The sequence below is a fragment of the Aythya fuligula genome, chromosome 1 (genome assembly GCF_009819795.1).
Source record: "Aythya fuligula isolate bAytFul2 chromosome 1, bAytFul2.pri, whole genome shotgun sequence".
NCBI classification, from domain to species: Eukaryota; Metazoa; Chordata; class Aves; order Anseriformes; family Anatidae; genus Aythya; species Aythya fuligula.
The window spans coordinates 132,434,623-132,449,504 of NC_045559.1; the positions used below are offsets into that span (position 1 = coordinate 132,434,623).

Consider the following 14,882-nt stretch of genomic DNA (forward strand, 5'->3'; position numbering starts at 1 on the left):
AGGAGTATGAAAGATGCAATAGTTCCATTCAACTGTAGATTCACTATCTATCTGATGAATTCTCTCCTTATAATTAAGTTGTCATAGCAATGCATTTTTAATAGTACTGATTCATATGCCACTAATGTTCTGGAGACAGAGCTCTTGATATTTTTTTACTTTTTTTTTTTTAGTGTGCAGTTATGCTAAATTATAACTTTAGCAAGTACACAAGTACTAGTCTTCTTGCACAAACAGAAGAACATGTGATCAGAGTTAAATTAGGCCAAAGCATAATCTGACATGCACAACTAACACAGTGCTATATAAAACTCTGGGTGGCTCAACTTACAGTCAAGGCGGAACCTACACCTGGTTTGTTTTAAATGTAAATGTTTAAACCTATTTCATCATCAGAGTAGGCAGAAAGAAGAGCTGATTTTATTTTATTTTATATTTTCACAGATGCTGCTTTTGTATATTAGTACTTGTATGGTACTCCAGGAAACCATGGAGAATATGCATTGATAATGGAAAATCACAGTACTTTGCTGACACTGTTTGAACATGTCTTCCACTCTGTATACATAACTGATCAATTAAATTGGTTTCAAAGGATACGAAATAACAGGAAGTCATCCTCCAAGAACTAGGACTATATGTCTTATTTGTTTCCAAGGCACTGACAGTAAGTGTCAGCATGCACGTGTCTATGAGAGAAGTATGAATCATGAGCAACAAAAATTGCCTGATATTTCATTCCTTTTTTAATTCCGAATGTCAGGAAGAATGTACATTATTTTTCAGTATCAGGCAAAATGCAAGTGAATCAAAGAGAGATGAAGAAGAAAATGCTGTTAGTCTGTTTTCTGTGGCTGAGAGAGAAGGAGAGCAGAAGAAAGGGAGATTTTTTTTTTTTCTTTTTCTGACACCTCTAGAAAGGATCAGGCTTAAATTTTGAGGTATCGGTTGAGAAGAGCATTATGTAGCACACATAATCTAATGCTCCTTCAAAGGACTGATGAAGGGGAATGAATGCTGTAACTGACTCAACTAACATGTTTTAATGAAGATGAGCATTGATTTGGTTATGAGGAATGCTTAGCTTCTAAACATATAGATGTAAAATATTCAGCAATGGTTATCTGTTCACTTTGAAGTTTCTGACCTTCCCTGAGTGATGTGAGAAGCACACCTGCTTAGTCAGACTTTGGAAGTATGTTAGCAAGGGAAATGTGTGCAATACTATAAATTTCACCTACACCAAATTTGTCTGTTTCATAATGTATAGCCTAAGAGTCAAAAATTAAACCAAAACCTATTTTTCATTCTTCTAGTGAAGTACATAATGGAAATCTAACAATGTCAAAGATAAAGTTATTAAAGGAACTGTAGAGTGATGGAGGCAACAAGGAACCAGTTGACTATGCAGAACATTTGCTCTCCTCTCACTTCCTGGTGAAGACAATTTTTCCTTAGGATCAAAGCTAAATCTACACTTTGAGTATCTAAGGAAAAAAAGTGAAATATACAAGCTGAGTCTGTCATATATACTAAGACTTCCTAGAAAAGAAATATAGCAAGAAATATAAGAATGTATGTCTTAATAGGTGCATATATGCAATATATGCACTTTTCCCATTTATTTAGAATGGATTGTGCTTTAGTTAATAAATAAATAATATTTTCCTTAGCAGTTGTAACCCTTCTTTTCTATGTTGCTGTTTTGTGCTTCAAAAAAATACATCTTTAAAACTGATAGAAATTACACATTTGATGAAGAAGGGAACAGCAGTCTATAATGTAGTCAGATGATGATCAGAGGGCTGGAGCACTTCTCCTATGAAGAAAGGTTGAGGGAACTGGGCTTGTTTAGCTTGGAGAAGAGAAGGCTCCAGGGAGACCTCATTACAGCCTTCCAGTACTTGAAGGGAACATATAAACAGGAGGGGGAATGCCCGTTTACATGTGTTGGTAGTGATAGGACAAGGGGGAATGGTTTTAAACTAAGACAGGGGAGATTTAGGTTAGAATTTAGCAGAAAGTTTTTCACTCAGAGGGTGGTGAGGCACTGGAAAAGGTTGCCCAGAGAGGCTGTGGATGCCCCAAGCATTCAAGGGCAGGATGGATGTGGCTCTGGGCAGCCTGCTCTAGTGCAGAAGACACGGAATATAGTTGGGGTTATTAATTACACATGATCACAGTGTTTTCTACTAAGCCTTTTCAGAGACTTCAGACCTATTGAGAGGCAGAGCTGGTCAGCATTTGGGCCATATGTACAAGCATATTCTATATGAAGAATGTTTTTACACAATTCCAAAGTAGCAGAATCAATATAGTTAACTATCTGGGGAATACAGATCAAAAACGCCACAAATCTTACCTGGCTTAAAAGACAATTTACACTGCACAGAATGTACAATGATTCCTGATGATGTTCTTCTCACAAATTTTCTGTTTCTTTCTTATATAAGGAATTGTCTTCAAGAGTATCCTTAATACCAAGAATCTGTTTCTGGTGGTCCTCTGTGAATTGAGTGCTATTGGCTTGACTGCAGTCATTGGCAACTATAAGATGAGATATTCTACAGAGATTTCTGGATACTGGAAAATATACGTGCTTAGGGATGAATGTGGTACTTATCGAGGCCATAAAGTATGTGAGGCATGGGATACATGTTATTTAGGAATGGTAATCAGATCTACCTAAACCTTGAAGCCTTATATCCTTACAAGTAATCATACTAGCATTCTGAATTTAAGTGAAAATTGTTCACTTCTTCAGCCTGTCTTTAACGAAGGTGACCTCATCTACTTTTTTTGGATGTGTTCCTAAGTATAGGGAATGAACTGTTGCCATAGGATACTTCTAATTTAGTTCTTTGCTGCTTGGCAGAAGCTCTGCAATGGTTTGAATTAAATTATTGAAAAAATGGCTTCTCCAAGGAAACAAAACAAAACAAAAAAAGTGTATTGTATTTCTACTTTCTGTTCATTTTCATATACTAAAATGTAATATCATTTCATAGTAGCAGAAATAGTTCCTGTGAATGGACTCTGCGATTAGCTGTAAAGAGCTGTGGAGGGAGGCTAGAGGACAATAATACACTAACTAGTAATATAATACACTTTGAACTTATCAGTTGCTTCATACAGAGCTGCTAAGATATCAGAAGAAAAACCAACCATACTCATTTTTCCACATGAGTACTTACAGCAATGCTGATGGTATCAGGTGCATAGAGCTGTAATGCAAGTGTATTTATCTCTATACAACAATAAAACATAGGAAAGAGATAAACAGGGGCAAAACTTTAGCTGACTGCAACAAATATATTTACAAATATGATTGTATTGTCTACGTGGAAAAGGCATTTCTGAAGATCTGATTCAACAAGACTGAAGCAGACACTGAGTACTCCCAGGGGACTCATACAAAAAAGAGCGGAGATGAATATTTAGCTGTTGCCTACTCTCACACTATACAGCAGGCTGACAAGGTGGCATTTCAAATACACTTCCATACAGAAATCAGCCCAGTGTTATGAAAATGTTATTGCCAGAGTCTGAATGGGCTTTAGTTTTTTTTCTTGCTCTAGAAGAAGGATAAAGGGAAAATCACAATGTACATTGTTTCCACACAGTAAATATAATAGACAAGTCCCTCATCATTGCTCCCCTTCTTTTCCCATTAAATTTCCCTTCAGTAAATAACCAAGTTGACCCTTTGCTCAGGATAGGGGTACTTCATTTTGCAATGGTGTTTTAGTGAGAAGAATATCTTCTCTGCCTGCCTGCAGCTTATCTCCTAACGAAGCAGAGTAATTTCACCCAACCTCAGAAACAAAATGATCTGGTAACTGACTGTTATAAGTAATATTTTAATTTCTCCTAGTTAAAAGGCTAAGGCAGAGAGTGAGCCTGAAGATGACCAAAAAGACCTTTGCAAATTAAGTATTAAGTCCTTTCCCAAAGTACTTAAAGCCAGAAATGCTACATCAAAAGCTTGTTTCAAATCATCATTTTTAAACTGTAACATATGTCAATGCTTTGAATGTCAGCTGACATGTTCAACTTCATTCATCCCAGAGATTTTTATGGAAAGGGAAATATTTGATTAATGTGGAAGTTACTACCAGAAGCAGTAAGCTGTTGGTTAAAAATGAGCAGATCAGTGGGCAATACTTTCTTCTTTAGACTACCAATTGGATTTATTCAGTTAAAAAAAAGTCTGAAAAGGTCTCCTATATTACTGAATAATCTCTGGTATAATTTTGACTTTGACTTGTCTATTCTAATGATAGTATATACTATCTGATATCTCTGATATGATAGTATATATTATCAGAATAATAGTTCTGTACATTGCTATCTCAATAATAAAAATAGACAGGTTGGTGTCATACTTGCGCTGTTACTCAACAAACCATGCTATTACCTGTACATTTTTAGGAAGGTATAACAGTTAACATTGACTACTTCATTCCATAAAACAGACTGTCTTTCAGGTAAGTTTTTAAAAAATAGCTCAGATACTATAGAAATCTCTGTTGTCTTGATATGTAACATTAATGCATAGTAACAAATTAATGTCAAACAGTAAAATGGCTCCGTGAATAGGTGTGTTCTGGAAAAAGTGAAATGGAAGGAAAATGGAGAGATGCTTTAAACAACTCATTTGTTACTATAGTACAAGTTAGTTTTTGTTTGTTTGTTTGTATGTATTTTTTTCCGATTCTTTTTAAGCTGCAATAAAAATTATATAAAATAGTTAAAGTTTGAACACACAAGTTTACTTACTGTTTCCTGGATGCCAGCGTACTGCATTTAAATATGCATTACAGTAATGGAAGAGAAATTCATGCTTGGATCGGGTAACTTTTCCTTGAAGTAAGGGCATCAGATCATGTCCGTCAATAATTCTGAGTAAGAAAGCATTTCTAAGTCAGAATAACCAAAACTTCCCTTTCTAAAAAATATAACTCTGCATTTCCACTTCTTAAAACAATAAATCTACATCTTATGATCTGAATGGTCACTTCCAGTTGATCAATTTGGAAAAAAACTGTTCAGGTGCTCTTCCCCTTTGGTTTCTATATTATTTAAGGAAACATTAATTTTATATTTTGCCATTAGGAGTGGTTGCTTCCTCATCCCACTTTTCTCTTTTCTTGCTGAGAATGTAATCAGACATATGTGAGTAAATTGCTAGAACCCAGTCCTTCAGGTATAAATGCATATACCTGCTCAAGCTGCTTGGAAGCAGTCTGGCTGAAGTAACTCTAAGATCAGAAAAATCTCTGCTGTGCTGTGTTTGCATCCCCAGAAGTAATGGGAAGAACTCTGTCTAATAAATTATGCATGCTAGAATTTAACACAGAACTAGTAATTTTAAAGTTGAAAATGAACTATGTTTAAATATGTGTTTATCAACTACACACACATGCATACATATATATATATAAATTCTCTATCTGCTGCTGGACAATTTTGATGATGTTTTGAAGGAGTAAGTCAATTTACATTGAAATGGTGTTATATAATAAGCAAGTCATTTAAATGTTTCCATATACGAAGCCATCAAATAGCTGGAATCAGTTGATACGGGACAAATCACAATCTGCATTTTTGACATGGTGTGAATTACAAGTTTTACAAAAAGTTTTATAGGATGCTAATTTCTGCTGGTATACAGATCATCGGGTAATTGTTTGTTTTTTTTAAGTATTTTGAGCAACATCTTGTAAAAATGTTTTTGAAACTTTTAAACCCCTAAGTGTCTATTTATCAATTTTCATTACCATGTAAAACCTGTTTCACATTAGCATAATTACTACGAGATAGTATTAGGAAACAAGACTGTTATTTGTAAAGCAGTGTTGTCCAACTCTGTTTTCTGGATGCATCCCTGGTTGTGGGGTCTGCTGAATGAGGATCTTTCTCACTTTCATTCTGTCATGTTTTCTTTCCTGATTTTTGCCCCTGCAAGCTTGGTCATCATCAAGCTGAGTGTAGGATGGCTGTATGTCTATTGCATACATTCTGTTCTACAGACTTGTGATGGGGAAAAGGTTGTCTCCAGTAATATGTCAACAGTACTCTCATATAGCCTTATCTACTTGTTTTAGGGCTATACCTAAGCCTTTTCTTTCTGATGACCTATCTTTCTTCTTTTACAAGGAGCACCTCCTCCATCCCCCTTTAACTTGCTTGATTCAGTGTCTGAATCCTAGCTGGAGTAATTTCTAATGTTTTTCAGGAAAAATACACTGAAGGAATAGGATGGTCCCACTGTCAAGCACTGGAACGGGCTGCATTGCGCAGTCCTCATCCCTGTGGGTATTTAGGAGATGTGTGGATGTGGCACTGAGGGATGTGGTGTAGTGATGGGACTAGAAAGTCCAGGCTGATGGCTGGACTAGATGATCTTGAAGGTCTCTGCCAACCTAGACGATTCTATATATGTAGGTATGTATTCTGTGTATGATTCAAACTAGTCTACAGCATCTCACTCAGACCTACCATGAAACAATAATTATGGCATATAGTATACACAGAAGAAGAATCAGTGAGGAGAAACTTGAAAGTGGAAGTTATACAAATATATTGAGATTTCTAGCAAAGAGATGAAAATAAAACATCAGTGCTTAGTCTTCAACCAAGGAATGTGAAAATGAAGTGCATAAGATCTGCCCTCAGTAAGAATAGTTTGAACTGCTTAGATTCAACAGAGTTACTGCTTGTAGGGGATGTCTCAGTGCAAGACTAGTTTCTCATGCCTTACACATGCCCTGCCCTGCCATTTCCTGCAGAATCTCCATGAATCATCGTTAGCAGACTGTCTCTGCTTACCACTGGTCTTCTCCATGTGGATTCTGGATTCTTTGTACTCAAAAGCTGCATGGCAGATGTGTACTCAAAAGTGCATGGCAGATGTGTACAAAGAGTAAGTGTAGCAGTGGGTTTCTCCACATATTGGACTGGGATGGCAACAGAGTTTAGGTGGAGGCATCTTGCTGATGAGATTGTGTATCTCCTGAACGAGATAAAACATTGGGATGTGCAAATGTCAGTAAAACTTATTAATTTATAAGCTTGGTGGTTTTTTGGTTTTTGTTTTTTTCCATCAGGTTGCTAACCTCTGTAATAGATTATTTTCACTCATTTAGTAGAGAACAATAAATTGTAAGAAAAGGGTAGCTTTTTGATTTGTTTTGTTACACTAAGCAGGCCAAGGTTTAACTCGTAAAGTTAAAAATAATTTACACTTGCAGGTCTTGTTACTACCATCTTCATTCATGTAGAATGAAGCCTTTTCTGATAAATTCATTTTTGCTTTTAGTAAATAATTCTAGGCTGTGACTTGATGGTATGTTGCTTTTGGTGGTATTCTCTCACTCTGTAGTTGCCGGATGCTTGTTCCCTTCCCTGCAGGATTATCACATCAGATGACATAACTGTTTGCATGACCATGATCTGAACTAGCCACAGAGCTGATCTTTACAAATGATATCAGAAAAAATAAAAAACAAAAACTGTTAACAGAGAAAGTAAGGGTCAGTAATGAGTGCTTGATACTGAGTTCAGCCTCAGTTAATACCTAGCTGTTTATGAAATGGCAGGTTTCAAGCATTTATTTATTTTTATGTTTATGTTTATTTATTTTTATTTTTATTTTTATTTTTGCATTTATTTACAGTAAAGAACTGTTAAAGAACTGCTTAAGAATGACAGTGTAAACATTGTCTTAATTGCTGTTCACATTGTCAATGGCTGACCCCCTCTCTGGTGCCCAGCTTTATGATTTTTTGTTGTTGTTTTTTCTGTCTTCTAGTTACACAATTCCCTTTAACTTCAGCATTCTTGGTAAGGCTAAGTGATGTGAGAAAGTATAGAGTAAGGACTGATGAAGAGGAACAGTAAGGAGAAGGGACTTCAAGTTTTCATTTAACATGAACAAAAGAAGCCCACTAAATGAACTGGGATAAAGTAGCACAAAAAAGCTGTTCTGCTGGCCAAACTGCTTTTACATACAATGTTTACATACAATGTTTTTTGTAAAGCATATCAGAATGTCAACATGAAATGTAATTACAAAAAAAAAAAAAAAGGTACTTAATATCTAGTTTTTCTTTTTATTCTTACTTCTGTCCTAACAGTTATCATCAGAATGTACCAAATGCACATGAGATTTTCTATAGAACAGTGGTAAGTTCAGAGCATACCTGTCATTGGGTAACTGTGCCCCAGCAAGTTTGACAATGGTAGGAAATATATCCATGTTACTTGTTGGCTCATCCATATAGGTACCAGCTGGTATCATTCCAGGCCAACGGAGAAGCCCAGGCACACGAATACCTCCTTCCCAGTTTGTTGATTTTCCACCTGAAAGTGTTGTTTGATAAGAGAATGATTTCTTCTTAGTAAAAACAAAACAAAACAAACAACAACAAAAACACACACACACACAAAAAGGCACAGAAGAAAACTGCAAGATACAATTTTCAATTAATAAACATGCTATCTAGCTAGAAGCTTTTGATTAAAAGTACATTTTAAAAATGTGCTAGATTTGCTGACCTATATTTTCTATCTACAACTATTATCTTTATTATAGTAAACTTACTAATATAAATTAGACAGAGTTTATAGAATGTGTTTAATTTAAAAACAAAATTAAACATTAGTTGTAAAAGATAAAAAGGCATCTTGCAGGAATTCTTGTAGACAATTTGGTCTAGATCATGTGTCACAGATACATGCAGATGCAACTAAAAATAAGAACCAAAAATAAATTGAGGTATGACTAGAGCTCTGAGGGATAAACTCAGAAAAATTATATTTCATTAAAAATGGTGCTTAGAAACTTTACACAGAAGAAAGTACCAATTTAACTATGTTACTGAATTCTCTAATTAAATGCACTAGTTAGAAATTTGTTACAATTATGGTAGTTCTCAGGATGCTGTGAGAACCTTTTCTACCTCTAAACCAACTAAACACCAACTGCATTATCGACTAATCATAACATTACTTTGCAGACCTTTCCTTTGCTTCTACACTATCCAACACCACTGAGTCATCCAGACATCTTTGGAGAAGGGCAATGTGTTTATTCTGTGACAATATCTATGCTGTTATTTAATTGTCACAACTCTATGAAAAGTTATCACAAGTAGAATTACAGAGTCATAGCATGGTTTGAGTTGGAAGGGACATTAAAGCCCACCTAGTTCCAATCCCATTGCCATGGGCAGGTACACGTCCCACTAAACCAGGTTGCTTAAAGCCCCATCCAAACTGGTCTTAAACACTTCTAGGGATGGGGCATTCTGTGAAACCTGTTCATCTTTAAAATGAATTAAACTTTGAAAAAAATATTTCTAGTGAATGGATGGGTTTGGAATGTGGTTAAGCATGGTCTGGGCCCAACACTTGTATCTAAATTGAGGCTGTTTTATACAATAATAGAAATATCTGAAAGCACTGAAATATGCATTCCACTCACAGAATCCAGTAGCAATTTATAGTTCAAATATTATGAGCCTGTATTTCCTGTGTCTCACATTTCAAGTAAAAATAAATAAATATATAAATGAAAGAACAACATATCACAGTGAAATACTTGAACAGTTGTCTCCTCAGACTCTTAGACTTTCTATGTACCACATGGATTTTAATACCTTTAGTATCAAGCCCAGGTCTTTCCATACATTCTATTTTGACTTCTCCATGAACTTTTCTATTTCTGCTTTGGGGGATTCAGAATCTACCTTTTTTTCCCTACAAGTTTTTCACTGTCCATAAATAGGATAGGTGGCTACTTCAAGTGAGAAAACTACCTTTTGCATAGCTCTTTACTTATCTATATATAGTCTCGTGGCTGAAAAGTTTCACATTACTGCACACTTCTTTTCCATGGGTTTTATTGGAATTTGTAATATTGAATAGGTAGGAACACATAATTAACTATCTAGTCTGACATTAGAAAATTTAAACTTTCTAATATACATTACTTCAAACAACAATCTTTGCTTAAGCTGTTTTTGGGAAACAGCGCAAGTTCAGACCTCAACATGACTATCCATCTTTCAGAGTAGCCTTAAATATTGACTCCTGTCATTGCATCAAATGCAATTCCATTTTCACCATAAAGCACATGGACACCAATTCTAAAAGTTATAAATGAGATGCAAGGATTATTTTGGTTTAAATTATTGCAAATATCTGATTTACAAAATAAAAATCTAAAGATAATATAGATTTATGTTTATATGGGTGTTACTTGGTGAGGTTTAAAATGTCTACCACCTAGCAGCACGAATTGGTCACCCAACGTTATACCAACTGTGTGTTAATAGTGTTAGTTTAAAAACCAGACAGCTGTCAAGAGACTGTGTACATCTTCTGTATAAAAGATATCTCTGCCTATCTATGTACAACAGTCATTAGCACTTAAAAATTTAGGTGTGGATTATACCCAGTAGGAAAGTGTCAAGGTTAATATTCCAAATGAGTTATGAATCACAGAAAATGATGCTGAGCTTGAATAATTAAGTCTGAATATCAGTCCAGGAAAAGCATAAGGATATAAAATTATATTAAAAAGATTAATTTACTAAAAAGATCAATATCATTTTCACTGAAAAATTATCCCAGGAAGATGGTGTAGTTTATGAGTAGGATCCTTGTTCTGTGTAAATATTGCAACAGCTTGTTGGCCAGACAATATGGACAGGTAGAAAACTCTGGGAGCTGATCTACCACTATAGGTCACTTTCAGTGGTGAATTCCTCTTATTTCCTTACATCTGGTCTGAAACTAGAAACAGCACTGTGTAGATTGGATTGTTTAAATAAATTCTCGTTCCTGTTGCTTTGATCTCTGTCTTGTGTAATCTGAAACAATTTCAGAGTAAGTGCTGAATCCCTTTCCCACACACGCTGCAACTTTTAAACCCTAGATATTGAATCACTTTCAGAGTTCCTAAGTTCATAGTACAATTTTCCTGAATCATTACAGAACAGTGACAGAAAACTTCCACATTATCCAAGCACAAAGGGACCATTACTACCCTGATGTGAGATACAAAAAGCAAAATGAACTCTAAAGCAGGGCCATCTCCTTGCTTATTTCTATGAAGAAGTGACTGTTGTTTTCCTTTCAAAAGACTAACTGGAGCATAATTTTTTGGTATCTCTGGAGGAGACAGCAGGAAGTTAGAGGAATAGCAGGAAGATAGAGGAATAGCAGGGAACTAGGGCAGAAATGACAGATCACAGAGGAAGACTGTCTTCTATTATGCTATGTCCACATGGTTTGCATTTTTATTAGAACTGTATTTAGTGACATTACTAGAGCTGATTAATCCCATGAAATGAGTATGAACAATTTGACATGCATTGTCATTAAAACTCTCACTGTTAGACATTGTTCAAGATAGCTGCATTTTTTTCCTTAAATCAAGGTTTTACACTAATGCTTGAAACATGAAGCAAACATCCAAACAGATAAAATATTAGAAAAAAAAAATATCCACAGAAGGTCATTATGTAATAAAAAACCTCTTGATATTTCAAAATCTGACTCATTAGTTTTGTATTTTGATTGGAGTCAACAACACTGAAACAGAGAAAAAGCAGTAATTTAGTAGTCTGTGTGCCTGGCAAACTCTAAGCAGAGTAGTTGTGTTTTATTTTTGATCCCTTAAGTTCTTTTAAAATTGTTTTTAAAACAGCATAAAGCTCCCCATGCTTAGCTATCTGTGTTTTCTGAATAGTTGCACCCTTCAGTGTTACATTGAACAACAGCCTGTGTTCACCTTCTCATGAAAACTGCAGGAGTAGACTAAGTACAGACATAACTCTCCACAGTCATCCAAAACATGATCTCAAATTTCCATTTTAACCTCATTTAAAATCTTAGCTATATTTTTTTTTCCCTTCTGTGGTTTAAATTGACTGCTATCTAACTCTGGGAATAGAGCTTGTACAAAAGATGATATATAAAGGAAAATTCTGTGGTATAACACTACTAGTATTTTAAATGATAAACAATGAAAACTATTTAAAATATCTTCTTTAGATCACTTGGATTATAAGCATACTACCCTTTCCTTCCTTCTTATTTTCTTATAAAAACAAAGCCTTCTAAACCTATTTATTCTCTTGAATGAATGAAAAATACAAGGAAATTAATTGCCTGTAAATATTGACAATCAAAGCTGGTTATCATTGCTTACCTTACAAAACCACCAAACAGTAATTTGTTTTTAGTGGCAAGCCCACTCATTATTATATTGTTTTTCAATTATTTCTGTATACTTTGGTTACTTTTCAACCTGCAGTATTCTTATACAGCTGAAACTAATAGACATAGCCCATGTGGCCATACTATCATTTCAATCTTTATTCTAAATAAATGAACTTCTTTCTCGGGATGTTTTCTGTTTCAGTCAAAATTACAAGATGGCTGCATTATTTAAAAAATCTGGATCGCTTCAAAAATATAAAAATACAGTACACTGGAAGCAAAGGTCAATGCCTGCATTCATTAAAGTCAAAAGTGAAACTAATATTGCTAAATATGCATTAGCATAGTTCCTGAGGCCAAAGTAAGGGTCAGTTTTATTTCTCTGTGAATTACAGAAAGGAAAAGGTTTACTAGTAACTTCAAGAAACATTGGTGAATGAGCTGGCTACTGTAGCGTATGAAATTGTACACATTTCAATAAAAATATTAGAGAATGTATTCCTCTGGCCTTTGTTTAGCTCTCACAGATCTGTAATAGTAGTAATTCTTAAAATTTAGGGTCTAAGGTCTAAGAAACATTGTTTTTGTCATGCATCATGTACCATCATAGAAGCATGACATCATCATGTCATGTATCATCATAGAAGCTTCCAAAAGAAATAATATTGCTATTGGTCCAACAGGTTCACAGGAACTAATGTATTTCCAACAGATCTAAACTGATCATTTAAAACTATTAAGTAGCTAGGAAAAAAGTATATTAGCATGTGTGCACCCAAGAGTCCTTCTGGAGTTCAAGCAAGAAGATACAGAGCAGCTGGGAAGAAACTTTCTAAAATAGCCATTACTTTTGCTATAGAGGCTATATCTACATTTAAACCTTTGAAAGACTTTCAGGAAAAGTTTCTGGAATATTAATCATGGGTTAGGAGAGAAAAGGTTGTCATGAATCAAAATGTGCCTAACAGACAGAAAACAAAGTGATAAAACAAGCAGCCTATGACACCTGAAAAAAGTCAATAGTAAGATACCTTGATTCAACTCTTACTAAGTCCCTTGTTATTTTAATAAAATTCCTTTAATTTTGGAAGTGGAGAGAAACATGAAAACTAAGTATGACACAGAATATCATAGGTTGATCAAATTCAGGAGAAAAGATAATGGACTTCACACCAAGAGGCAACAAGATGCAAGTTCAAATTCTGTATAAAAATGTTCAGTGTAATGGACATTAGAGAAAAAATAACTGGACTAGAGTCTATGTTCTTAGCTATTCATAACATAAACTTAATTTTTATGCTTCAGAAAAAAAAGGATGTATGCAAAGACTAAAGTTTAAAGCACATCTGTAATCAATAAGGTAAAAAGACAACGGATAGGAAATAGAATGAAGTTGATAACATAAAAATTAAAGTATGTAACTGGAAAGCAATATTCATGGCAAACGCTGAAAGGCAAAAACTGGTCAAGCTATTTTAAGAAATTTTTATTGCCAAATAGCAATATTTCATATAAGAAAATGAATATGAATAAGAAAATAAAAAGAACATGAAATGAGGTGCAATAGAAAACTCATCAGGTAAGACTGATGAGAAACTGACAAGACAATTACTTTATGAATGCGCTAATAAGGCGAAAGAGGGACAACAAAAATATAGAAAACAAAGGTAAGATAAGGAAGATATAAATAAGTTATTCCTCCTTTAACAAAGAGGAAATAGTATAAAACTTCAAGCATATGTTCAATGAAATCTGCAACAAGTGAAAGCACTGTCTTCTATACTATAAATTTACTTTCTAAAGAATTTAGACTGAGAATTTAGAACAACTCAAATGGACCTTCATATTTATATGGTGAAAAATTATGCTAAATGCATAATGCTAAAAGCCTTTGTGGAAAGTAAATTGCCAAAATTTGTGTCTTAAACCAAGGTCATCCTACAGATTAGGAGATTTTCTTAGGGATCTTCTTTATTCACCACAGCTCCTGAATCTTCCTCTGAAACTTCTGATCTTGACTGTCAGAAAAAGGAAACTGGAAAGAGAGGACTGTTTTAATCCATCACTTCTGCATATGCATGTCTTCTAAGAAAAGGAAAAACCAGACTATATATTGACAGCAATTTGTTAAACACTATATTAGCTTTGGTTTCTGATTTCAAGGGATATCCAAATTTATGGTGACTGTTCCACAGTCAGAATCCAGGCTAATAAAGCTCTCAATGTCTCCTTTTTTGGCATTCAGTCTTGCAGTGCAAGCCTAACTCTCCAAACTCCTCTTAAATTTTGTTATTGGTACTGATTTGGCTGGATATCAAGACAAATTAGTGAGTACAAATTGTGGAGAGCTGTAGAGAGCTTTTGATTTAGGGCAGAACCAATTATTGCTGAGTATACTGCTCCAGCTCTGACAAGAGTGTTAAGTGGCTTGATTCATATTCACATTCATAAAGAACTCATATACAAAAAGGTAAGCGACTCAGATTGTCTAGCAGACAGGAAGAAAGGACATGCATGTCTCTCAGTTTTGCAGACGAAGCAAATTCCTAGTGCATGTATACATAAGCACAACTAGCATAAATATTGCTTTTTTTTTCTTTTTTTTTTTTTTTAGGTATATTGTTACATCAGGGCCTGAGGTTTATGGACTT

General features: G+C 34.7%; 1 protein-coding gene across 7 annotated transcripts in view; it reads right to left on the reverse strand.

Moving 5' to 3' along the window:
* STS (steroid sulfatase) overlaps window positions 1–14,882 on the reverse strand; it is a 109,872-nt gene that overhangs the window by 24,773 nt on the left and 70,217 nt on the right. For 6 of the 7 annotated variants that reach the window (XM_032183478.1, XM_032183479.1, XM_032183476.1 and 3 more), the window contains 2 exons: window positions 8,205–8,364; window positions 4,780–4,901 (listed from right to left, as the gene is read on the reverse strand). In XM_032183478.1, the coding sequence (XP_032039369.1) occupies window positions 4,780–4,901; window positions 8,205–8,364 (282 nt within the window). Of the gene's footprint in view, window positions 1–2,078; window positions 2,548–4,779; window positions 4,902–8,204; window positions 8,365–14,882 lie in introns of those variants that run through there. The other variant, XM_032183481.1, reaches the window with a different exon arrangement.